The sequence below is a fragment of the Gopherus flavomarginatus genome, chromosome 4, assembly GCF_025201925.1.
Source record: "Gopherus flavomarginatus isolate rGopFla2 chromosome 4, rGopFla2.mat.asm, whole genome shotgun sequence".
In the NCBI taxonomy this organism is placed as follows: Eukaryota; Metazoa; Chordata; order Testudines; family Testudinidae; genus Gopherus; species Gopherus flavomarginatus.
The window spans coordinates 157,928,209-157,954,496 of record NC_066620.1 but is presented as its reverse complement, the minus strand read 5'-3'; the positions used below and the strand labels follow the sequence as shown (position 1 = coordinate 157,954,496).

General features: G+C 41.2%; 1 protein-coding gene and 1 long non-coding RNA gene across 2 annotated transcripts; one reads left to right on the top strand and one right to left on the bottom strand.

The window, feature by feature from the left end:
- Nucleotides 1-11,110: 11,110 nt before the first annotated feature.
- On the bottom strand, nucleotides 11,111-15,363 carry LOC127049791 (cytochrome c oxidase subunit 7A2, mitochondrial). The gene is made up of 4 exons (XM_050951090.1): nucleotides 15,246-15,363; nucleotides 13,059-13,148; nucleotides 12,046-12,130; nucleotides 11,111-11,506 (listed from the first exon to the last, which is right to left on the bottom strand). Exons 1-4 carry the CDS (start codon nucleotides 15,261-15,263, stop codon nucleotides 11,448-11,450), a joined length of 252 nt encoding a protein of 83 aa, XP_050807047.1. The 5' UTR covers nucleotides 15,264-15,363; the 3' UTR covers nucleotides 11,111-11,447.
- A 374-nt stretch (nucleotides 15,364-15,737) lies between these two features.
- LOC127049810 (uncharacterized) lies at nucleotides 15,738-24,011 on the top strand. Its single transcript, XR_007774067.1, has 3 exons — nucleotides 15,738-15,835; nucleotides 20,850-20,942; nucleotides 21,903-24,011. It is a non-coding gene; the product is annotated as an uncharacterized LOC127049810 (long non-coding RNA).
- The last annotated feature ends 2,277 nt before the right edge of the window (nucleotides 24,012-26,288 follow it).

The window sequence follows — 26,288 nt, the reverse complement described above, 5'->3', positions numbered from 1 at the left end:
GGCCGTACACACAATGAAACTGCCACGGTTACACTGCTTGGAGGGGACAAACTACAAAAAGACCACTTAGGGAGACTCTACTTTCATATGCTTCTCTCCAGGGAGGTTCAGAGAATGGCAGGGGGCAGCCACATGACACAAACTCTCATAGTTATCCCCTCAGTGGGCCCCACAAATATGCTCTCCATAAATGTATCATAGAGGCTTTTCAGTGGAGGCCCATCAAAATACCAATATATTTTGTGTACTTAGTCCTAGGATGTTTAATGTCTGAGGCCCCTGTGTAGACTGTTTAGCCCTATAGACCTGTGTCATGACCTGCTGATAACTATGACTATTAAGTCCTAGGATGTTAAGCATTACATTTGGGGGGGGGGGGGGTTATATTCTAATGGCTACCAGTATATAATAACTAGAGCCCTACCAAATTCACAGTCCATTTTAGTCAATTTCACGACCACAGGATTTTAAAAAATCATAAATTTCAAGATTGCAGCTATTTAATTCTGAAATTTCACAGTGTGGTAATTGTTGGGGTCATAACCCAAAAAAGCGTTTTTCAGGTGTTGTTGTTGTTTGGTCTACAGACTAACAGACACTTCTGAAAATCAGACCATTTATTTAAATATCTATATACAGTAACAGACCTACAGATCTAAGTTTAGGTCCCCATTTCTGAAAATTTTGGCCCAAGTGAAAAAATATACTTAGGTACTTCTGCACTGCCCTGTAGATCTGTGGTGCAGTGATCCCAGTGGGACACATACACACCACCCACACAGCACATATTAGTACCCCACAGTATAATTAGCAAAATGTGTCTCACTGTCTCTAAGAGATAACTGAGAAAGCCTTGATAACAGTGTTGGCCTGATCCCTACACAGCTTGTAATTTTTCCACTGAGCAGCTGAGATCAGTAAAATGTTTTAATTATATATTTCCATTTACCATACTGTTGCAACAGATAAGATTGTGTGTGTGTGTGTATATGTGTCAGCCTTTCCATTATAAATGTCTGTTCCCAAGGGGGTAGACATCCACAATAAACGTTCACATCGTGATGAACCTTGACATAGAAGCATTTTGTTTTTTAATCAAATTGATTAAAAAAAATTTGCAGTTAAAAGGGCTTGAGCCAACCTAAACAGTCTCCAGACCTGCCAGCACATGAAAGCTCCCTGTGCTCTGAAGGAATGGAGGCTACTCACAGTTCTTCAAAGAAACCCTCTCTCTCAGCAGCTAAGGAATGCCTGATCAGGACTCTGCACCTCTTTCTTCTCTAGATAGGTGTCTGCCACAATCTCACTGTTCAGAATTACTTCAGTGAACTTTCTCAGGAAGTCCTAGAGACATCCTTTCATGGGAGTAAGCGCTTCACTAGCTGATCCCACACCAGTCATCCACCCAATAACTTTAGATGGACCATAGCCCAGAGTTTACTCTAAAGAGCATTTCTACACTTACCTCCAGAGCAATCGATCCAGGGGGGGTTGATTTATCTCGTCTCTCATCGACGCTGGTACGAGCGAGAAGCGTAGGCGGAGTTGACAGAGGAGGATCAGCAATCAACTTACCCCAATGAAGTCAAGACAGTGAGTAGCTCTAAGTACGTCAACTTCAGCTATGCTATTTTTATTGTTGAAGTTGTGTAACTTAGACGGACTTAGCTCTCACACACACACCCATTATAGACCAGGCCTAAGGCTCTTCCCTAGTTGACAGGTCTAGCCCCAGAGTCAGTAGAGAAGAGCCATTTATATTAGCCATTTGGTTTCTTTCTTATTGTTTCAGTTTTTGTGAGGAACAAGCAGTTAGAAACTGCAGCTTTACCCTCTTAAGCTCTCCATAGCTTTCCTCCTACTCTGATGAGGGGGCTTAGGAGGGCTTTAGTTATGGTTATGTGAATAACTAGGTGAGAGTGGTTTTATACAACCAATTTTTTTTTTAGGAAAGGTCATTAAACCAAATCATTGTCTGAGAGAATGTTCAATGGAAGATGGGTGACGTTATTGCATACATGGTGCAGCTAGGGTTTCATTGCCATTTGCTTAATTTTTCTGGGCTGTGATTGGCTCAAATTCATCTTGGAGATTATAAATTTAACTCTCTAACTGGCTAGAGATGGTGCAAACCTGCTGAGTGATAATAAATAACTTCTTGAGTTGGACTTTTTTCAATAGTTCACATGATGCAAAACACCCCATTCATAAACAACCTCACGTTACTTGATCATGACAATTTCTGAAACAAAACTATGGTCACTCGTCTGTGGAGAACAAAACACAATCCTCCCAACAAGTCAACTAATTACATAACCATCAGAATGAAAAGGAGGAAAAATCTCTGTGCAATACAAGCTCTATAAAAGCCAGCATCTCAGCTGGGGTAAATGGCTGGGCCTCAGTGGGATTACTCCTGTGCTTAACGTTAGGTATGTGCATATGTAACCCATGCCTGCTTGATGTGGCACTCTGTCCCCTTTCATGGTGGCTAGACCACTAGAGATTGATGAGCCTGCTACAGGCTTGGCTAAGAGGAATATGCTTTTAAGCTCAGGCAGTAGAGGCTCATGCATTAAACTCCACAAATACCTGGTTTGATCCCAGCCAGTGATGACTGAGATTTGTCAGCATTACACTTACTTACCTTCCTGAATTGGAGCCAAATTCTTTTCAATGTGGCATTGTATTATAAAAAGATTGTGGTTAAATTCAGAAAGGGGCAATGTTGCTGTAATACAGTGGCTAGACCTACATAATCATCAATAGTTCTAACACAATAACCACCCTTCCACAAAGGCTATCAGTATGCTCAGAAACAAAGTGGAGAGAAGTTTACTAATAGCCTTTGCTACAAGAGCTGGTTTTTAAAAAGTGCTTTGAAAATTCAAATTTTTTCATTTTTTAAAAATTCACAATTTTTTTCACAAAATGTTTCATTTTTCAATGTAAAAATTTAATGAAGTTTTTTAAAAAATTGAAAAGTTTAGACGGGAAAATAAACGGTTTTCTCTCATTCTTTTACCTTTTCTCTCACTGGAAAAAGGAGTGAACAATGAGAGAAAATAGGATTTTAATCAAAAACTAATTTTTAATCAATATATATTAACTAATAGCCACTGAAAAAAAATCAAACTTACTAAAATATGTTAGACCCCACAAATGGACTTTCTTATTGGTGGACATGCACTCATTTAATTTTCTTCTACTATCCTCTTTTGGAAGAGCAACAAGACATGGCATACATATGCTCCCTGTGCAGATGCTTAGATATCAAGGGACAAAAGCTATGATACAGGTTTTTAAAATTATACCTTGATGGAGAGATGAGTGGTTGTTCTTGTGGGAAACATCTCCTTCACCTCCTGCACCTCGAGAATGTGAGCTATTCAGGCCCATAATTTCAAAGCTATTTATGTACCTAACTCCCATTGATTTCAAAGGGAGTTAGGAATATAAATGCCTTTGAGGATCTGGACCTGAGTGTCGTATTTACTAACTGCATTTTATTCCTGCAGGTCTTAAGGAAATTCTTAGATGTGATCTACACTTAAAATTTAGGTCAACATAGCTGTATCATTTAGTATATGAAAAATCCATACCCCTGAGCACTGTAGCTATGGCAGCCTAATGCCAGGGGCCAGTGTAGACGCAGCTACATCAATAGAAGAATGCTTCCATGAACCTACCTACCATCACTCAGGGAGGTGATGTTCCTGCAGCAACTGGGAAAAATCCTTACATCAGTGTAAGCTGTGTCTACTCTGCAGGGTTATGCTGACATAGCTATGGCGCCGTAGCTATGCTGGTGTAGCCCACTAGTGAAAACAAAGTGTCAGGCTAGAGAGACTATGGCAGGAGAGGCTCTTGTCATTCTATGTTCTGGATCTTTGTGGTAATATTTAAATTAAGCTGTCCTAGTTAAAGACATTACACTGCTCTACAGCCAAAATGCTTCTGAAATAAATGTAGTCCAACTTTACTAATTCTGGGTCACTGAGAACAAAAATGATGCTTAAAATTGTTGATTGACTCTAGTTTTCAAGATATGCTATTGGGTCAGTATATACGACCCTTGACTTGGGAATGGCGGAGGATAAGTGAGTTACAAAGGGAAGGGATCTCAATTTAAACCAGAAACGACTAAAATACATCTTTGACTGGATCTATGAATAAATCTATGACTGGGTTTGGACAGTACTTGCTTTTGAGGCAAAACAATGAATGATGCAATCTGAAGCTGGTATTGCGTCATACATGATATGAATTGCATCATGTTATTCCTAGAAGTCATGGATGATGCAATCATAAGGAAGCTTACATCACTCTGCTGAACAAATTGCCCTATATCAGCTCTAGAAATCATACAGTGTCGTGCTCTCTTCTTTGTCAGTGTTTGATTTTGCAAAGGGACACATTTCTGTTTAGCCAAAGTGAGCAGAGATGCCTCGTACTTGTGTGAACAATGCAGATAACTTCTGCTATGTTTGTGGTGAAGCGACTTTTGCATCACAAAAGCACAGTATAACCACTATGGTTAAGAAAGCCTATCCCCTTTATTTTGGCTGCAAAATTGGAGATCAGGACAAGAGGTGGGCCCCGCACATATGCTGCAACACTTGTGCAACAAATCTTGGCCAGTGGTTGAACAGGAAAAGGAAATCTATGCCTTTTGCAGTGCCAATGATTTGGAGAGAGCCAACAGATCATACCAGCAATTGTTACTTCTGCATGGTGCCTCCCTTTGGGAAAGATGTGTCAAAGAAGAAAAAGTCCACTGTGCATTATCCAAACATTCCATCAGCTATACGCCCAGTACCCCACGGAGAAGGACTGCCGGTTCCTGATGCACCAGAATCATTCTCACTTGAGTCAGATGAGGAAGAGGAAGAGGATGAAACTTCTGATCCTGAACCATCAATGTCACAGGACCCACATTTTCTCCCATCCTCCTCCTCTGAACCACACCTCATAACACAAGGTGAACTGAATGACCTTGTCAGGGATTTGGAACTACCCAAGAGTAAGGCAGAGCTGTTGGGCTCCAGATTACAGCAGTAGAATCTCCTGGCAGGCTATCAGGGCAAATGGAGCCCAGCAATGCTTGCAGACTATTGCTGGACAGTGACAAGAGATGCTCCATTTAATGAATACAAGAGACAAGCCAAGAAGGGCCGAGTAGACACTGAATAGGACTAAACTATGTACAGAATAGTTTTTTGCCTTTTGTTTCATAATACATTTTATTTATATAATCCTTTTACTGATTTTTAAAGTGTTACATAAACAGGACAGGTGAAATATTATCATGTAAAGCAACCATAAACACATGAAAAGACCTAGGTTTACAATTTATGATTAAAACTCTACTATCTACACAATATACATAGACATAAAATGTAAAAACTTAAATATCTTAGAAACAGTAGCCAATCAGTTGTTTTAATTGTCATATTTGAATTCAGCCCATCAAAATACATAATAAATATCACATTTTATCTCTGAAGCAGACGAGTTCTCAAAAATTGTAGACCAGTGTTATCAAAGCTTCTTAAATTTCTACAAGAGAATTTTTTTACCGTGAACCAATTTCTTACACCTTGCTCCTTGTACAATCAATGGAAACTATATTTTCACTATCCAAAAGGCTACAACACCTCTGACAGCCTCTGAGAAGAGATTACTACATAGTGTGGCTATTTGCAACCAGGAGTATCATTTTATTACAGTGAGAAACCATGGGGACCATTTATCTTTGACCTTTGGGAACAATACTCATGTGGCACTGAAATATGAGTTGACAATCTCCCATTACGGAAAGCAGTGTATTTAAATATTGTCTGTTTTCTGCTATGTACTATTATAACATTACTATGTCCTTGGCTATTTCATGTTTTATTTTGCAACATGCCTGATTGCTTCCAGAAAGCCTTCATTTGATTTTTTTTTAAAAACACTATGTCTCCATGTCTTTCTGCACAGTCATTTCTACTATAGCCCCTTATATGCTTGTATGTAAACCCCAAAGAGACATGATTGATGGTTATATATATTCTATATATAATGGAAGAATTTGTTCTTACCTGATCATTCCTTTTCAGGTATTCCACATCCACCGGTCATCACCTTGAGGTTTTCTATGTCTAAGGCATATAGCAAACCTGATTAGACTTGTCAAGGACTGGCAGGTGGCTCAGCTCCACACCCAGAAAATCCCACCAGTGAAAATTCCAGAGCTGTGAATACACTAAACAAGCTAGTTTACACTTAAATATTAGAACAACATAAATTCCGTGCATTGCAGAGACAAGACAGAGAAATATATCTTTATAAAGAGAGACAAAAAAGATCTTGCTGTTTTTGAGAAATCAGACTGATGGACTTGAGAACCTGAAGAAAGGAAAGTATCAGTTAAGAACTAATTCTTCTTTCTCCTGCATTCCCTTGGGCACGTAAAAAGTAACCAGTGAAAATTCTCTTAATGTACTGTGTATAAATATTGATGCTCCACAGGATGATAACATAAATGATTGTTTTACCAAGGCACCACAATGTGCAGTAAATACCCTTCTACCCAAGGCACCATCAGCCACTATTTGCAAATTTAGCTTGGTGGTGTTTTTTAAAGGAGCAGGCTTGATTTAGGAGGCTTCTTTGCAAATATCCTCATATAGAGAGATTGGATTGTGCATAACCCTTTAGCTAACACATCCCCATGCAGGCCTATGATGATTCAGTCAAACAGCAAACCAATTGGTCTTATTCATAGGAATAAGCTTTACCCCTTCCCATCCCAGAAACAAGGCTTGACAAATAGGGAGACAAGGTACAGTAACTACTCACTTAACGTTGTAGTTATGTTCCTGAAAAATGCTACTTTAAGCAAAACAGTGTTAAGCAAATCCAATTTCCCCATAAGAATTAATGTAAATAGTGGGGGTTAGGTTCCAGGGAAATGTTTTTCATCAGACAAAAAAACTATATATTATATAGATATACACACAGTATACATTTTAAACAAACAATTTAATATTGTTCACAGCTATGATGATTGTGAAGCTTGGTTGAGGTGGTGAAGTTAGAGGATGGAAGAAGGTGGGATATTTCCGAGGGAATGCCTTGCTGCTAAGCTAAATGATGAACTAGCACTAGGCTGAGTCCTCAAGGGTTAACATGTTGTTAACGTAGCCTCTCACTCTACAAGACAGCAGAAATGGGAGGGGAGATAGCACAGCAGAGATAGACATAGACCTTGTGTGCGGGAGAGAGAGAGAAATGCCCACTGCCCCTTTAAGTAAGTTGACCCACTCTTAAATGCATTGTCTTTTTAAGTGGATCAGGAAGTTGAGATAGCAGCTGCTGCCCTAGGCTCTCTCTGTCCATCAGTCTGTGTCCCCACCTTGTTCTATATGAAAAAGAAGGGGTAAGTGGGGTGTAGGATCGGGGGAAGTGGGACACCCTGATATTAGCCTCCCTTACCCCTATCCTCCCCCTCCCTCGCACAGCAAGCAGGAGGCTCGGGGAGCAGCTCCAAGGCAGAGGGCAGGAGCAGCACATGGCAGTGGGAGCCGGGAGATAGCTACAATTGCTAACCTGCTGGGCGGCTGCAGCACAGGGAACTTAGGGGAGCGGAAAGCTGATGGGGGGGCTGCCGGTCCACCCTGGTTTCAAGCCCCCACCAGCTAGCTGCAACAGGCTGCTCTTCCTGCAAGCAGTGGACAAAGCAGGTAGCTGTCAAATGATGTTAGAAGGGAGCATTGCACAACTTTAAACGAGCATGTTCCCTAATTGATCAGCAACATAACGAAACAATGGTAACCAGGACAACTTTAAGTGAGGAGTTACTGTAGAAAAGAACAGGCCTCAGACTTTTGGCTCTCCCTGCTGGGTCTACAGCCTTGAGGATTCACTTCTCACCTCAAGAAGTATTCCCATTTGCTGCGGAGTATCAAACAGGTAAGAGTTTGTTTAATGATACAAACAGCTGATACCATTAAATAAATTGACAGGTGGTCATTTGCTGAGCAAACACTGTAAAGTCAAAAGCACAAAAGTGATTTATTTTGGTTTCTCTTTTTAAAAAAATAAGTGATCACAGCAAATGCTTTTTATTTGTTTTGGAGGGTTTTTTTGGTCTTTTGGGAGTTTTTTTTGTTTTGTTTTATGCTTCAAATAGACTTTAGGAAAGCTAAACCAAAAAGAGGTGTTTTACTAAGCAATACTGTCTGAAAATCAGTAAAAGACTGCACAAGCATACACATGAAAGAATGGACAATAATATATGTTGGAAACATACATTTAGTTCTGACTCACAAAGAACTCTCACCACATAGATGACTTCTTTGCAGTCAGATTTGACTGATCAGGGTCAGTTTGTGCATAATTTTGTCTGACTCACTTTAGCAGTTATACAGCACCAGCTCCATCTCTTCAATATATAGCATAATCGGGACATGATGGGGGGAGGGAAGAATAAGGCACTTGTATCTCAATGACAGAGGCTGCTGAAGCAACATGCAATAGTAAGGAACAATAATGATGGCCAGTATGACAGTTTAGAGAAGTGATTTGGGGGCAGGGGACCCATAAGTTACAAGGCCAGAAGGGACCTGGCCCAACCTCCTGTATAACAGACCATAGGACTTCTCTGAATAAATTCCTGTATGAACTAGAGCATCCCTTTCAGAAAAACATCCAATCTGGATATAAAAATTGCCAGTGATGAAGAATCCATGACAACCCTTGGTGAGTGGTTCCAATATTATCCTCACTGTTAAATTTGCACCTTATTTCCAGTCTGAATGTGTCTAGCTTGTCAATTTGCAGTCATTGGATCTTGTTATACCTTTGTCTGCTAGATCCCTTTCAGTTTGGGATAGTCCTGCATGTAGTAAGGTGAATATGTAGATCTCATTGTTTAGATCTCCTGAAGAAATGGTAGGTGCCTACAAGGCTTCCTTTACATATTTCAGCAGTATCTTACAATTGGTATATCTGCAGAGGCTGGCAGCTATATACAGAACTGTGGATGAGTGGTTCTATTCCTACCCAGTGATCCCAGAGAATGACACTGGCCAGCTCAGCATCTGCAGGCATCTTATTCTATCACTACTCCTGTTTGTGAATGTGAGGCTGCCTCAGTGTACGAAGGGGAGAATGAAGGGATGATTTAGGCTGCAGCTCCATCATGTGCTAACATCCAGTCAGCTCACCTCCTTTTAGTTACATTGAGACAATGCACACCAGGCTCTCCCTCTCCCTTCCTCCTGTCAGTTCCATTCCTTCAGCCTTCTCTCTTCACTCATTTGTGCTCTCTTCATATGCATTGACCTCCTTCATACAGCAGTCTCCTCTCCTCCTCCAAATCCTTCAACACTCATTTATTAGGGTTGCTGTTTCCTCACTAGTCTCTGCTTATTGTAACAGGCTGTGTACATGTGAAAATTCCCTGGATGTCTTAATGTGAAAATCTATTCTATTTCTTCCTCACTTCTCTGTTCTATGTATTGCTCCTGGACACACACATTTGCCATATTTCACTTGTCTAAAGTAGCATGCTTGCCTGTGACACTCCAAAACTCCATGATTTCAACTGTGGTAGTAGTGAGAGATGTCTGATGGTCAGAAATGCTCTGAAAACAAAATATGAAGTAGGCTGGCACCCAGATTCTGCCATCATTTTAGTTTCGCTAAGGACAGGAGGGAAGAAATATGTTTCAAAACCTTAAACCTTTGCTTGTTGGTCATTTAATATTTGTTAATTGTGTGACAGTCTTATACGAATAGGCAAACAATAGATATTTTACAAATTGAAAAAAAAAAAAAGGACTGGGTAGAAGTTTTTTCCAAAATTAAAAAAAAAAAAAGTTACTTTTCTGGAATATTTTACTATGAAGGGTTCCTCCTACACATGACATGCACCTTGTTCAATTACATTCCAATTCTTTTCCATCAGCTACAGCACCTATCTGACTCTGGCTACAAAAAATGCTGTTTTGTTGCCTCACTGGTGCAATTATGTATATTATGATGCCTTTCTATTGTTAAATGAAGTATAGCAGTAGGTAAAAGCATTTTAAGAAAAAATCACCTCCATGATGTTGAATCCTGCCCCACTCACTTATAACATTGCTCAGAAGCCAACATCATTCATTCTCTGTCACGGTAGGTGTCTGTGTATGTGCTACTACAATAGGGAACAATTTTGATTTTACTTCATTAGTAACCAAAGTCTTAAGTGTCTACTATTGTAAAACCACTGCAGCTGTATTAGTCAGTGGAGCTGTTCTGGATTTATACCTGGAAAACTGAGATGAGACTCTATATTACTGTGCTGGACTTTCCTCCTTCAGATTAATTGATTGCTTTACCCTATACCAAAACCCAATATTGCTTCTAGATGTGAACATGACAACAAGAACCAAGTAGTTTACAGCTGACTGCTTTGATTTACTGTGATCAGTTTAGAAGCAGACTTGTTCAGTTTGAGATTATAGAAGTCAAAATGAATCAATTTCTGCTTATTTCAGCAGCAGTAAGAGAAACGCTTATCAAGTATACACATGAGCAGGGAAAGTTCACAGAAATAAGCTACAGAATTTAATGAAATAGACAAACAAGTGTTTTTTTAAGAAAAAGCACCAAGACGACCAACCAGTCATGTGAATTTAACCGAAAAGAGTTCCTGCCATCACCACCACCACCACAAAAAAAAAAAAAAAGTTAAATATATAATAGGTATACTGTATTTCCTTGTAGGCTCAATGATGCTGTCTTAGCTTGGTGAAACAGTGAGAGGAAAGATACTTTTACTGTTATTATTTTAAAACACATAGGAAATTCTACTCCTCCTGCAATATCTCAGTTTCTAGACACTTTAAACATGTTATTTTAAAACCAAAAAGCTTAACATATGGCTAATTAAACCTTCCAACTTGAAAATTTTCTTCATTTCTGACCAAAGATATAGTTATACTAAAAACTAGTTATTGATTAGAGGATTTTATTTTTCCTGTAAGTTACTGTAAGGTCTAACTAGCTTAGACTTCAAATAAATTAGAAATCAAAGTTAGACACTTCACATTTTCTCCTGTATTCAAAACACTTTTATACTTTTTACTGAACTCTTCCTTTCTTGCAATTTATATGCAAGATGAGTTCTGCTTAAGCAGAGCACATATCATAATGAACACAGCTAGTCACACTTAATAAATACACATTCATTGTTAGGAACCTGAACTCTACATATGTAGAATGTGTTTGATAGATTCCCAAATTACACAAAATCATGTAAAAACTGCTTTATTGGTTGCAGTTAACATGTTACAATACATATTGATCCCAAACATGAAATCAACCATTTATGACAAGGACAAGCAAGATCCCTGAAGAATTACATGAAATTGGACAAGGAGATGGTAATTAAGGAGGCATCTTGTAAACCGGAATCATTTCACTTTCTTGGGCATTGCAGCTACAAACAGTTCATAAATAGCATAGCATGTTCCTGAAATGGAAAGAGACAAAAGATTAAGTTTACAGAAAGGTACACATACAAACTGAGCTGCAAGTTAGCCTTTGCTTTGCAAAATCTCATTCTTTGAGTATATAGGATCCAATTAAGAGACAGACCTGACCTAAACCTCTCAGCAAGTGAGGGCCTCAACTCAAGCTTCACTTGAAGCACTGAAAAGCTTTTATCAATGACATTTTACCTTTGCTTCTCTTTTCAGGAGCAGCTTTAGAGTAAATTTATAATGTGCTTGCTTTGATTTTTTAAAATAAAGAAAACACTTGAAGTTGTATCTGTATGTGGCGAGTACTCCTAACAGATAGGTTGAAACTGAAACAAAACTTAAAGTTTTTAATTTACGCTGTACTAACACTTTGCTTGGCCTTATTATGGAGTGCATTTAACATACTTTACACACACACACACACACAATTGTACAAGAGACTTACCATTCACATTTTAAAAGACAACTACTTTTCAGGTTACCCAAGAAATATAACTGTTTAATAATACAGTTTTCTATCAAACCTTACCAAAAACCGTTAGAGCCATGGTGGTTCTATACAGCAAACCATCCATTAGTCCACCCTTAAGATGCACTGGCATTCCATTATCCTCCTAATGGAAATAAAAAAAAACAGGAAATGAATAATCTTGTGTGCATGCTGTTTTTAAGTTGTTCATTTTAGATATTCTAAATTTACCAAATTTACAAATAATTTGTTTTTGAGAGCTGAGCAGTCATATCATTCTTTCCAAGTACTGTTAGTTTTCATTATTTTTGAAGAATCCTTTCTAGCCAGTATGTTCCAACATATTTTTAAGTCAATAGCTTAAAAAGAGTCAATCTTGTACTTCAAGTTCTTTTTTTTTTTTTTTTGCACCAAAGTTCGATACTACATTCTGATACTACATTCTGGAAGTTGCAAAACTCAGCATCTTTCATTTCATTATATCAGTACCCTATGCTAATACAGCATCTTTAATCCACAAAATAAGCACTACTTACATATTTACAAAAACAATGAAGGGTCCGGTGGCACCTTAAAGACTAACAGATTTATTTGGGCATAAGCTTTCGTGGGTCAAAAAGCACCTCTTCAGATGCCTGGAGGCCTAAGTATTTTTGTTTTCAACCAACATTTTCTACTTTTCATTTGTTCTATGAACACACTTTTCCTATTTGGAACTATTTCATTTATCCCATCAGAAGGATATTTCAAGAAAGTGAAACAAGTTCATATATTTTAAACCATGTAGCATTATCACTCAAGCAGTCAGATTGTACAACAGTTGACAAGTCAAAAGATGCACCTTTTCCTATGTGCAGAGCATTTCAATAATATGAACACTACTCTTAGTCAATTTGAAACATTAGTTTTACAAGTTATTCCCAATTTAAAATGTGAAAGTAGATCTTTTCTCTACTTATTCCTCTAAATTATCTAATTAAATGCTAGAATAAAACTTCACAAAATATCAATACATTCTATCAAAATCTTTTCTATTCCAATAAAATTACACATTGATCATGCCTATTCAATACCTGAAAAAGCTTCTGCTTCTCCGGAACTCTGTTTGCAACCTGTCTGCGTGAAGCAGTGCTTATGGTCCTCTGGGAAATTTGCCGAAGAGCCTACAATTAGAACATATAGTATTTAAAAAAGGCAGTTATACTTATCCACAGCGAAGTGAAAAAGAGTTTTCCTAACTATTTACAGCTTACACATATTTCTAGAATTACAATGCTGAGGGGAGCTTAGCTTTCTGAAACTCAGGAAATGTGTAATACTAAGATTAGTCAACTGGAGGACTCAAGTTTTATGGAAGAGATTCAGGGGTTTTGTTGTTTGTTTTATTTCCATTCCAACAAACTATTACTGTTTAACTGTTAAAAGCAGAAGCTATAGTTGCAGGCCCTCCGTTCCTTCTCTTCTATGCCAAAGATCAGGCTTATGCTGCAGCACTAAAGAAAAACAATAGTCTTGATCAGTTTCATTTTGTTGTGCTGAGTCATGAGACTATACAAGTCTAGTATCACAGGGGTAGTCATGTTAGTCTGGATCTGTAAAAGCAGCAAAAAATCCTGTGGCACTTTATAGACTAACAGATGTTTTGAGCATGAGCTTTCGTGGGTGAATACCCACTTCGTCGGATGCATGACATACATCTGACGAAGTGGGTATTCACCCACGAAAACTCATGCTCCAAAACATCTGTTAGTCTATAAAGTGCCACAGGATTCTTTGCTGCTTTTACAAACCTAGAATCTCATTTAATTACCACAGCTCTGCCAGAAAAAGTTACGCTAATTGCAACAATTTTATCTTCCTTACAACTTTCTATTAAAGTCACCTTCCAAATGATCTCAGCCCAACATCTGATCAAAATTCATTTAGCCATTTCTGAGTTATGTACTCAACCATTCCAGCCTTGACAACTGACCACAAATCACTGCTGATCCCCTTACATAACAGGGGTGGAGTGACAGCCCAGCATTACAATGGCTCAAATTATTCATCTCCCACAGGGCTCAAAGAGTGGTAATATCAACTGCACCTTGTCCCCCAAAATACACCTGAAGTCTCAGACCCATCCTGTATTTCCTCATCTTCATGTAGGACCTCTAGAAGAGAAGGCAAGACACCAAGATTATGTCTACCTCGTTAAACACCCACAGCTGGTCTATATCAGAAGACTTGGGCTGCAGTGCTATTTAATTGTGATGAAAATGTTTATTTCTTTGCTACAATTCCTCTAACTGTAGTGTCTGCCCTAGTTGACAGTTTGAGACCTTGACCCAGCAAGTGCATCCCCACCAATAACCTGCCTAGATGGCAAGATCCCTCCAGGAGAATGCAGCTTACAAAACTCAGAATTAAATGTGTGACAGATTGAGATAATGCAAGAGGATCTCGGCACAGAATGAACTTCCAAAAGAGTCATGTCCAGAGTCTTCCCATCTTCAGCAGATGATGCAAGACCCTCCCTCCCTTTTCCACTACAGACCTTCATGTAGATATTTAATTTACCTGGGAAACCCATCCCATAGCAATGGAGCCACTCAGAAAACCCTAACATTAATAAGCAAAGAGGGGACAATATATGCTTTCCCACTTTTAAGACTGAAGACTATTTAACCCTTAAAAACTTGTGCCTAAGCATCACTAAGGAGGAGTGATCATTTGAAAACTTTATCTACTGGAATCATAACGGATTAAAAATTCACGCTAAGTCGCTCTTGCCCGTGATACTACGGGGCAGGGCGCTGCACCTGGGCTTTGTTTCTCAAACGTTCACGTCAGCTCATCGGGCAGCTACAGATCAAAAAGCAAAGACAACAAACAGGCTGCCTACATACGCCCCAACTGTGGCGTTTCCTGCTGTCTGACGCTGACCACAAGGTCGGGGGGACACCACCATGGGCCGAGGGAAGAGCCAACGGGACCCTGCTGCACCCTAGCAAGGCCCTTCCTCCGAGCCGCCAGCTCCCCGGAGCGCGCCGCGCCGGGCCGGGCCCCGGGCGGTCAGCGGGCCCCCGGGCCGCTCACGGTAAGGGAGACGGGGCAGGGCTCCGCTGCAGCCCTCGGCGCGCCAGGCCGCTCGCCGCCCTCCGCCAGAGGCGCTCCAGGAACAGCCCGCGGCGCGGCCTGGACGGCTCCGGGGCAGGGGACGCTGCGGCGGGGAGCGGAGAAGCGGGGGCTGAGCTGCCCACCCGCCCGACCCCGCTCACCAGCAGGTTCCGCAGCATCTTGGCTCTGGTCCCTTCACCTCGCACCGGGGAACAAGGACACCGGAAGCGGAAACCGCTCGCCTGGGGCTGGCCACCTACGGAAGCGCACAGCCTGCTATGGAGAGGAACGGAAAGTGGCTAGAGCGGCTCTACCAAAGTCATAGAGCGCCGCTAGTCATGTGGTACCCGCCCTCGGCTAGGCCTCCGGGCTCCGGCGCCTGCGCAGTGCAGAGTGAAGTGTAGTGGGGTGGGAGGTGTGTTCTCTGCTCTTGCCGTCACCTGACTATTCAGGATTAGTTAAAAGTCCCAAAGGCCCATCACGTTTTCCCAAACGTGGTTTGGCTTGTTCAGGGTAAGCCCCTGGGGGTCCTGAGATGCTTTGTTTACGTGAGTGTTGGAAGGTGTGACGGCTCGCAGCTCCAAGTGGCCGCCGTTCGGCGGTCCTGGCCAATGGCGCGGGCCAGGTCACCGCTTTCTGCAATTCCCATTGGCCAGGACCGGAGCTGCGAGCAGCCCTACCTGCGGACACTAAGCTAAACAAAGAGTTTTGCGGCCTGCCAGATGCTTACCCTGAACAAGCCATGAACCAGGTTTGGGAACCCCTGAACTTCAGACCATTTCTCCAGTTTGTCCAGATCATTTTGAATTTTAATCCTGTTCTCCAAAGCACTCGCAACCCTTCCCAGCTTGGTATTGTCGGCAAACTTCATAAGTGTACTCTGTATGCCAGTATTTAAATTACTGATGATACTGAACAGAATCAGACCCAGAACTGCAGGACCCCACTTGTTATGCCCTTCCAGCATAACTGTGAACCACTGACAACTACTCTCTGGGAACAGTTTTCCAGCTAGTTTTGCTACCACCTAATAGTAGTTCCATCTAGGTTGCATTTCCCTAGTTTGTTTATGAGAAAGTCATGTAAGACAGTATCAAAAGCTTTACTAAAGTCAAGATACATCACACCTGCCACTTCCCTCCTATCCACAAGGCTTGTTACTCTATCAAAGAAAGCTATTAGGTTGGTCTGACATGATTTGTTCTTGACAAATCCAGGTTGACTATTACTTATCACCTTATTATTTTCTAGGTGTTTCCAAATTGATTGATTATTTACTCCATTATCTTTCCAGGTACTGAAGTTAAGATAACTATTCTGTAATTACCCAGGTTGTCCTTATTCCCCTTTTTATAGACTGGCACTATATTAGCCCTCTTCCAGTCCTCTGAAATATCTCCCGTCTTCCGTGAGTTTTCCAAGATAATCGATAATGGCTCAGATATTTCCTCAGTCATATTGAGTATTCTAAGATGTATTTCATCAGGCCCTGGTGACTTGAAGACATCTAACTTGTCTAAGGCTATGTCTACAATGGCAATTGAATGACAAAACTTTTGCCTTTCAGACACCCCTTCCCCTCTCCAAAAAACAAAAGTTTTGCTGTGACAAGCACCAGTGTGAAGAGCGCATTGTCAGCAGGAGAACTGGGGATGAGTGGCTACACTGCACGCCTTTTACATGGCTGTAGTGACTCAGCTATGTCACTACATGTTAAAAATTACTTCGGCTGTGTCTACATTCACAGTCTTTGTTTAATCCTGAGCTGATGGTGTCAAATTTGCAAATGAACTGAAGTTCAGCAGTTTCTCTTCAGAGTCTGGTCCTGAAGTTTTTTTGCTGCAGGATGGCTACCTTTACATCTGCTACTGTGTGTCTAGGGAGGTTGAAGTGTTCTACAGGACCAGACTCCAAAGAGAAACTGCTGAACTTCAGTTCATTTGCAAATTTGACACCATCAGCTCAGGATTAAACAAAGACTGTGAATGGCTAGCCAACTACAAAAGCAGTTTCTTCTCCCTTGGTGTTCACACCTCAACTGCTAGAAGAGGGCCTCATCCTCCCTGAGTGAACTAACCTCGTTATCTCTAGGCTGATTCTCACTTGCATACTTTATACCTGCCTCTGGAAATTTCCACCACATGCGGCTGACAAAGTGGATATTCACCCACGAAAGCTCATGCTCCAGTATGTCTGTTAGTCTATAAGGTGCCACAGAACTCCTTGTAAATTTTTAAGGGCTTGACGGGAGAATTCAGTTGTGCTGACAGACTACCCCAGAATGTGTTGTGGCCCACCTTTGGGCTGCAGCTCACAGTTTGGGAACCCCTGGATTAGACAAACACCTGTCAGGAATGGTCTACTTATTACTTAGTCCTGCCCTGAGTGCAGGGGACTGGACTAGATGACCTATTGAGGTTCCTTCCAGTCCTATGTTTCTATGCCCAGAGACAGAAACGTATGCGTCCAGGGGACTTTTAGTCTGAAAATGTAGGTGCTGCACAATTTTAGACATGAATAGGGTTAGGCAGCAGCAAGCAGGAGCGAACCAGAACTTAGGTGTCTAAGTATGGGGGTTAGGCACCTACATAGTTCTGTGCATTCCATCCTGAGTATTATACCTAGAAAGTATAGAATGCTGTAATAAAGAGGGAGCTATATATGTTATTAGACCAATGGCTGCATACTTCTAGCATTCAAGAAGAGCTATTATAGTAGAAGGCACCTCTCAGGCTGTGTTGCTGCTTTTGTAAAATGTTTTCTTAAATTACTTGAACTGTAAACTCTGCATGGCATGTCTTCCTATAAGCGTATACAACATTCCTATTCCATTCAGGTTCTCATTCCACACTCATCCCCATATTATCTGAGCACTTAGCACAATAAGGTCTCTCAATCTCCAATGGGACCTTTAGGAGCTATTGCAATATTACTACTAAATAATTTACTCCATTTAATATCTGCTACATTTTTCCATTTAATAGCTGGACAATTCCATTCTGTTTGAAGCTGTAAACTCCTTTTTGTGGAATACTGTAAACACCCGATAATATTTTAATGCTATTGCCCATCAAAAGCATTCTTTATGATAGGAAGATCTACTTACAATTTGATCTGTGTGATGCATATGCTACTGAAGCCACTAGAGGGCTACTTCACTACTCAGAATGAGCAGAGCTAATGTGTGCTGGAGTAGCCAGTGGGGAGGCTGGGCAGATGTGGTGGGAGAGCTAATATCAAAATCATCTTAATAAATTTAGGAGCACTGGCAACACTAATGCTCTCGCTCTCTCTCTCTCTCTCTCACACACCCACCCACCCACACACACACACACACGAACTAGACAAGGAGAGTTCAAAAATCAAGACAGACCAAAACATAATTTAAAAAGAAAAAAAAAATTTTTTGTGAGTCTAACTCATGATTATTGAATCTTTGGGATTGGCAATACTGATAATTTTACAGTTTCTCAAAGACTAGATTGCATACAGTATTCATCAAAATGACGACATAGCAGTTCCATGTCTGTTGCCAGGGCCGGCTCCAGGCACCAGCATTCCAAGCTGGTGCTTGGGGCGGCAATCTTCAAGGGGCGGCAGTCCCTGTTGTTTTGCCCCCAGCAGCGCGCCGAATTGTCGCCCCGGACAGCAGGGGGAGTCCGTGTGCCCTTAGGGCAGCTCGCGCATTTCCGCAGTGGCTGCAGTTCAGCAGCAGCTTCTATGTTTAGCTGTCCAGGACTGCTTCAGCTAAACATAGAACCTGCCGCCTAATTGCCGCCGCCACGGAAACGCGCGTGCAGCCCTAAGGGCACACGGACTGCCCCCGCCTCCCGCGGCGGCAATTTGATGCGCTGCTTGTGGCGGCGAAAACTGTAGAGCCGGCCCTGTCCATCGCAATATGACCTTGCATTTGGCTGCATCAAAATATGTTGTTCAAAAGAGTCCAGTTTACTGTGGATCTAAATCACTCTGTAGAACCAACCTATTCTTATAATTATTTACCACTCAACCAATTCGTGTCATCTGCAAATTTGACCAGCAATGATTTATGTTCTCTTCCATTGTGAAAGGTTCTGAATAGAATTGGGCCAAGAACAGATTCCTATTGGAATCCTTGCTTCAATAATTTTCAAGTGAATCATTGATATCTCCAGCTTGCCATGTAAAAGTTGCTACCAACCCAAACACATCTGGACCTACATGATTGTTATTCTTTTTGAGGCATGCTATCTATTTACAACTTCTCTCCATCACAGCATATTTTGAACAGAACACAGCCTCAGGAAAAAGATGTTGGGAACCACAGTCTTACAGGAACACGTCTGAGGCTAAATTTAAGATAATATGCCTTTACGTCACTAAACAGACTAGGTCACACGGGTAATATGTTTCTAGGAGATGCTGTCTTAATTATAAAAATAATTTTCTTTCACTGCACTTCATCATGTAACTCTTTACACTCTTTACAAGAACAAAAGCTTACTGCATAGAAGACAAAATAAAATGGATAAACTAAAAATATTAGATTTAGTCAGGCTATTGGAAAAGAAGAGGTTACTCATCTTATGCAGTAATTGGAATTTTTTTTGAGCTGTGCCCCCCTCTGGACGCTCCACTTCAGGTGCACATGAGCTCCCATGTGCCTTTGATCAGAGATTTTTGGTAACAGTGCCCGTTTAGCCTCTGCACACTCTCTACACATCCTCATTCCCCATTCTGAGGATATATTGGGCTGCGTGGACAAACCATCCTTTGTTCCTTCTCTATCAAAGTCCCACAGAGGAAACTCTCAAGCATAAGGGAAGAAGGGTGGGTAATGGAGTACACATAGGGGGACACATCTCCAGTAACTGCACAAAGTGAGTAGCCTCTTCTCCTTCAAATAATGTCCTATGAGTGGTCCACAGCAGGTGACTCTCAAGCAGCATTCCCCAGGGAGAAGGGGGCTTCAGAGCAGAGTTTAACACTGAAGACAGAACTGCATTGCCAACTGCAGCATGTGATCTAGAGGTTTGAACCAAAGCACGGTGCTTGGAGGAAGTATGTACTGAAGTCCAGATTTCTGCAACTGGAACATCCTTAAGTAATGCCACAGAAGTAGAATGAGACCTTGTAGAATGGGCTAGCACACTAGGAGGAGGTTAAATGTTGGCAGGCTTGTAACATGAGATAATACACCCTGAAATCCACCTTGAAAGTCTTTGGGTGGAGATTGTAGATCCTTCGGGTCTATCCATAATTGAAATAAACAGTCTGGGAGACTTTCTGAATTGTTTAATTCTGTACAGATGGAAGGCTAACGTCCTTCTGACATCCAATGTCTGAAAGGCAGCTTCCTGCCTACTCCAATGGTATTTTGGGGGAAAAACTGTAAAATGAATGATCTGATTAATATGAAATTCAGAAGACACATTCGATAGACACTTATAATGTGATCCTAGTGATCTTTTCTTTGTAAAATACCACACAGGGGTGGGAATCTGCCATTAAAGCCCCCAGTTCTCCTATATTCCTGGCAGATGTGATGGCCACCAAGAAAGCTGTTTTCATAGATAGGTGAAACAACAAATGTGTGGTTAATGGCTCAAAGGAGTTTTTCATAAAGCAATTCAGGACAATGTTCAATTCCATTGGAGTAGATCTTCTAAGCTGTGGAAAAAGATTAATCAGTCCTCTGAGGAGTCTTGACATTGTGGGGTGGGTAAAAATCAAAAAGCCTTTGAAGGAACGTCAAAGGAACTAATAATAAGACCTGATCTTTTCAGTTCTAATGGGTAGTCTAGGATGGTGGAAAGAGAATGAAGAGGAGACAGTTGTCAACTGGTACACTGGACAGGAAAGGTCTTCCATTTCTTAAGGTAAATATGTTGTGTAGATGCTTTTCTACTGTTTAACGAAACCTGTTTCACCAATGTTGAACGGGGGTATCAAGGTACTATTCCCACTTTGAACTTTAGTGTCTAGAAAGCGGGGACCTGCATGTACCCCTCTAAGCTTAATTCCTATCTTAGATCTGATAGCGTTGCCACCAACCAGAAATTCCAGTGTCTGGTACACTCCCTATCCCCCCAAAATCTTCCCTGGGGGACCCAAGACCCAAACCCTTTGGGTCTTAAAACAAAGGGAAATAAACCATTCCCCCTCCTTTCCTTCTCCCAGACTTCCCCTCCCTGGGTTACCCTGAGAGATACACTGATCCAAACTCCTTGGATCCTAGAACAGAGAGGAATTAACCTTCCCCCCACCTCCTTTCCCCACACCAATCCCCTGGTGAGTTCAGACCCAATCCTCTTGGGTTTTAAACAGGGAAAAAATCAATCAGGTACTTAAAAAGAAAGCTTTTAATTAAAGAAAGAAAAAGTAAAAATTACCTCTGTAAAACCAGGATGGAAAATGTTTACAGGGTCTTCAGCTATACATAGACCAGAGGGACTCCCTCGCCCCTAGCCTAAGTTACAAGTTACAGCAAACAGAGGTAAAATATCCTTCCAGCAAAATACACATTTGCAAATAAAGAAAACAAACAAAAGACTAATCTGCCTTCTAGCTAGTACTTACTATTTTGAACATGCGAGACTGTTTTAGAAAGATTGGAAAAACCTGGTTGCACGTCTGGCCCCTCTTAGTCCCAGGAGAGAACAAAGAACAACACAAACAGCACAAACAAAGACTTCCCTCCACTAAGATTTGAAAGTATCTTGTCCCCCGATTGGTCCTTTGGTCAGGTGTCAGCCAGGTTCACTGAGCTTGTTAACTCTTTACAGGTAAACGAGACATTAACCCTTAACTATCTGTTTATGATGGGGGGGTCTCTCAAGAGCCATCGAGGAGCCGCGCCTGAAGTCGCAGTATTTCCAGATTAGGGTGATGCATCTGACTGGCATTCTGAGACAACAGATGAAAACCAGTTGGAAGTCTCAGTGGTGGACAAGAAGCAAGCCAAATGAGGTAAGGATATCAAACTTGTCTTGGCCAAGTCACCGCAAGTAAAATGACTTTGGCCCTCTCCTGCTTGATCTTGTTCAGTACTTTAAAAAATAACAGTGTAAAGAAGACCCATTGTCCATGAAATAAGGAAGGCATCCTCTAGTGACTGAGGGTCTAGTCCCCATCTGGAGCAAAATTTCTTGCATTTTGTTTTTGTGGCAATTGCAAAAAGGTCCACTTCTGGAAACCCCAAAATTACCATTCATAATTCTGGGATAAATGTTTGCAGAGGTTGTTGGTCTTGGTATTCTGTGTACCAGGGATGTAGGAAGCTGAGATGACTATTTCCAGAGTTTAATTGCTTTGGCACAAAATGAGGAAGCGTGAGCACCACCCTGATGACAGATGTGGAACATGCAGGCCCTGTTGTGTGTCATGAGCTTGATGGTCTTGACTCTGATCAAAGGAAGTAAATGAATACAAGAATCCCTGACAGATCTCAGTTCTAAAAGGTTGATGTGAAGATGCTTTTGGGGACACTATTTGCCCTGGATGGTGTGTGACCCTAGATGTGCCCCCATCATTCCAAGAGGAATGTGTCTCATGTTATAACAATGGTAGAAGGAGCCTAAATGAAAGGGACACCCAAACTTTGGAGGGGTCCTTCTACCGAATCAATGACTTCAGAACCTGATAGGGAACAGATACCTGCTTGTCCAGATTGTGCTTGTTCAGTACATAAACCGTCCTGGGCAATCCCTGGAGGCACTGAAGATGTAACTTGGCATGTTGGGTTATTAAAGTGCAAACTGCCACATGACACAGCAATTGGAGACAATTGCTGAGGTTTGAGGACTTATCTGAATTCTCAAAATGAGATTTCTTAGGATCACTAATCTGTCCATAAGTAGTTAAGCCCTTGCTGTCACAAGATCCAGAGAAGTTTCTATGAAATATATCTGCTGTACTGGGGTCAAAATGGACTTTTCAGGGTTGAGTCAGAGGCCTATGCTGCTGTTTATATTGCCAATAGGACCTTGTCGAGATAAGGAAAGACCATTATCTCTAGCTGACATAGGTGGGCAGATACAACCGCTGTGCTCTTTGGGAATACCTGTGACATGAGTAGACCTGTCAACCTGTGTATGATCCATAAAAACTTAACATGAGGCATTACAATTGTATCAGGACAAATTCATTCATATGTGAATTTCAAAGAGATGTACTAGACCAGCATCATTAACCCATTCATTTGCAGTAATAGAAACAAAGAGCAGTTGCTAAGTATATTTGTCTGTGTTTACCTATGTCCTGTTAAAAGTTTAACAATGTAACCAAATTATCTTGTAGATGCTAATTCCCTTTCATGTCTTAATTGCCTGACATTAAGTATGAAAATATGATCAGTTAACATTAAGAACAAAGATGTGAGATACTACAGGAAATGAATATTATCTATATTGTCTTCAGTATAACTAGCTCTGTTATAATGAAGGATCAGCTAATTGTCCTATGTGAATGAGTGTAACTAGTTTACTTGTGTATGCATAGGAAATAGAAGATAAGCTTGAAAGCAAAGGTCCACAGGCTATCTGCATGGCCTATTCTTCCTCAGAGGAAAACCCTGCTGTGATAATTGCTGTGAGGAGACTTGTCAGCCTGCTAGAGAGCTATAAAAGAGAAACTGTGGGTCTGATCCTTTCATCTCAGGTCTGCTTAAACTTTAACAGGGAAAGTCTAAGCCATAGGACCGAGATCTCCCAGTAGTTACTTGGATTATTCTGGAATTCTCATGGAAAAACTCTAACAGACTGTATACCTGAACTGCCTATTGGACTATAACCCTGTGGATTGAATCCAGAGAGACTTTTACAAATCAGCAGCCTCAGCATCTCTACTATGAAACAACTAAGGACGTTTTCCTCATTCATATGTATATTGATATTGTGCCCATTTATAACTCTCTTCTTTCTTTGATTAATAAATCTTAGATGTGTGTATTTTACCTGGTGGGTAATGTGTGATCCTTTGGGATTAGAAAGAACCTCACATATGGTGAATAACCCCTCACTATATTAGACTTGGCTGTCTAGATGGGCTGAAATGCCTAACGGGGGCTGTATTTGGCTTCTTGCTAAAAGTGTGGTGCTACAGGAGCACTTTTGTTACTAGTTTGGTGAATCTAATTATACAATAAAGCACCAGTTTGGGGGAGTCTCTGCCTATTTTTTTGCAATCTGCCCTGAGTGTGGCATTCTCAGTGTGGCCCATGTAGGCACCCAGTCACAATACCTTTGAGCAGAGGAGAGGCCAAAAGGGAGCGCACGCTATTGGGAGTGATCATGGTCAATTGTAGAACAAAAAAACCTTTTGTGAGCAGTGCAGAATTGATGTGGTTGCCCCATCTCAAAAAAAGATATATTGGAATTGGAAAAGGTTCAGAAAAGGGCAACAAAAATGATTAGGGGTAAAGAACAGCTTCCGTATGAGGAGAGATTAATATGACTGGGACTCTTCAGCTTGGAAAAGAGGCGACTAAGGAAGGATATGATAGCGGTCTATAAAATCACGAGTGATATAGAGAAAGTAAATAAGTGTTATTTACTCCTTCTCATAATACAAGAACAAGGGGCCTACAAATGAAATTAATAGGTAGCAGGTTTAAAACAAACACAAGAAAGTATTTTTTCACACAACACACTGTCAACCTCTGGAACTCCTTGCCAGAGGGTGTTGTGAAGGCCAATACAATAACGGGGTTCAAAAGGGAGCTAGACAGATTCATGGAAGATAGGTCCATCAATGGTTATTAGCCAGGATGGGCAGGAATGGTGTCTCTAGCCTGTTTGCCAGAAGCTGGGATTGGGTGACAGGGCATGGATCACTTGATGATAACCTGTCTGTTCATTCCCTTTGGGACACCTGCCATTGTCTACTGTCAGAGGACAGGATACTGGGTTTGATTGACCTTTGATCTGACCCGTATGGTCGTTCTTATAAAGCATAAATATTCATGATTTACATCACTTATTTCTTAATAATTCCTATATGTAAATATGATCTAACTGCTTAGATACTGCATAGCAACCTCATAGCTAAAGCCCCCCCAAAACTCCCTTTTGTGGAATCCTCTGGTATACTACACTTCTTGGTGGTTACTTGTTTGTCCCTCAAAATGAGTGCAAAATATCTGACCTGGCTACAGCGCTGCATGTACTCCACCTCGACGAGAGGAATAAAGAGAACAGTGCCAGCAGCGCTGGGGTGCCAGTGTAAACAGTGATTAATCTTACTATGCTGTAACTGATCTCCGGAACCTTCCCATAATGCTTTTAAGTAAAGATAACACTCTTTGTTTTGTTGTGAACTCGGGGCTCCCGGAGCTGCTTATCTGAAAAACAAACACAGCAACTGTTTGCAGTGAATGAGCAGAGGCAGGGGAATGTCCACAGCTAGTGTTTGCTTGAGGAGAGAAGCAGCACAGCGGGCGGGTCATTTCGGAGCAGCTGCTTATCTGGTCTGTGAGGAAGAAAACAAAGGCGGCTATTTGCATTCAGTGAATGAGAGAGGGGTGGGGGAAGGGGTCGGAACTCGCAAGGCAGGGAGCTAACACACAGTGTCAGCTCCAAAAATCCACTCTGTCTCTCCCACACTCCCTGTCACACTCCACCCCACCCCCCTCTTTTGAAAAGCATGTTGCAGCCACTTGAACGCTGGGATAGGTCCATAATGCACCACTCCCAACACCGATGCAAATGCGGCCACACTGCAGCGCTGGTAGCTGTCAGTGTGGCCACACTGCAGCGCTTTCCCTACACAGCTATACGAAGACAGCTTTAACTCCCAGCGCTGCATAGCTGCAAGTGTAGCCAAACCCAGTTAATTATTCACTCAGCCATTCACTCCCACTTATTTAGTTTCATTCTCATTGTTTAGAAAATAAAATTATAAAGAAGAATCAGATTGTATCAAACTGCCACAGCAGGTTTTGCATCAGCAATTGTCCTAATCTCAAATGATGGATGAGACCTCAGCTATAACAACATAGTTTTTAAGCACAGGTTACATTGTGTTTAAGATGAACAATGCCAAATACCAATAATAATGCTCATTGTAGTATCTGCCTGCATGAACCAATTAAGTAAGGATATATTAGTGTCTGCAGATATCACTTGCTGCTAATACATGCATCTACTTCTCCCCAAGGAGACTCCTGAATAGCAAGCCTAAGGCTGGCCTTCCATGCTTTTAAAGATAAACTCATAAAGCTAAAACCA

Excerpts from the sequence above, each read along its gene's own strand:
- LOC127049791 (XM_050951090.1), bottom strand. Across the intron at positions 12,131-13,058 it reads AGAAGCAGAAGCTTTTTCAG|GAGGATAATGGAATGCCAGT; the intron begins GTATTGAATAGG and ends TATTTCCATTAG. Across the intron at positions 11,507-12,045 it reads CATGGCTCTAACGGTTTTTG|GAACATGCTATGCTATTTAT; the intron begins GTAAGGTTTGAT and ends TTTCCATTTCAG.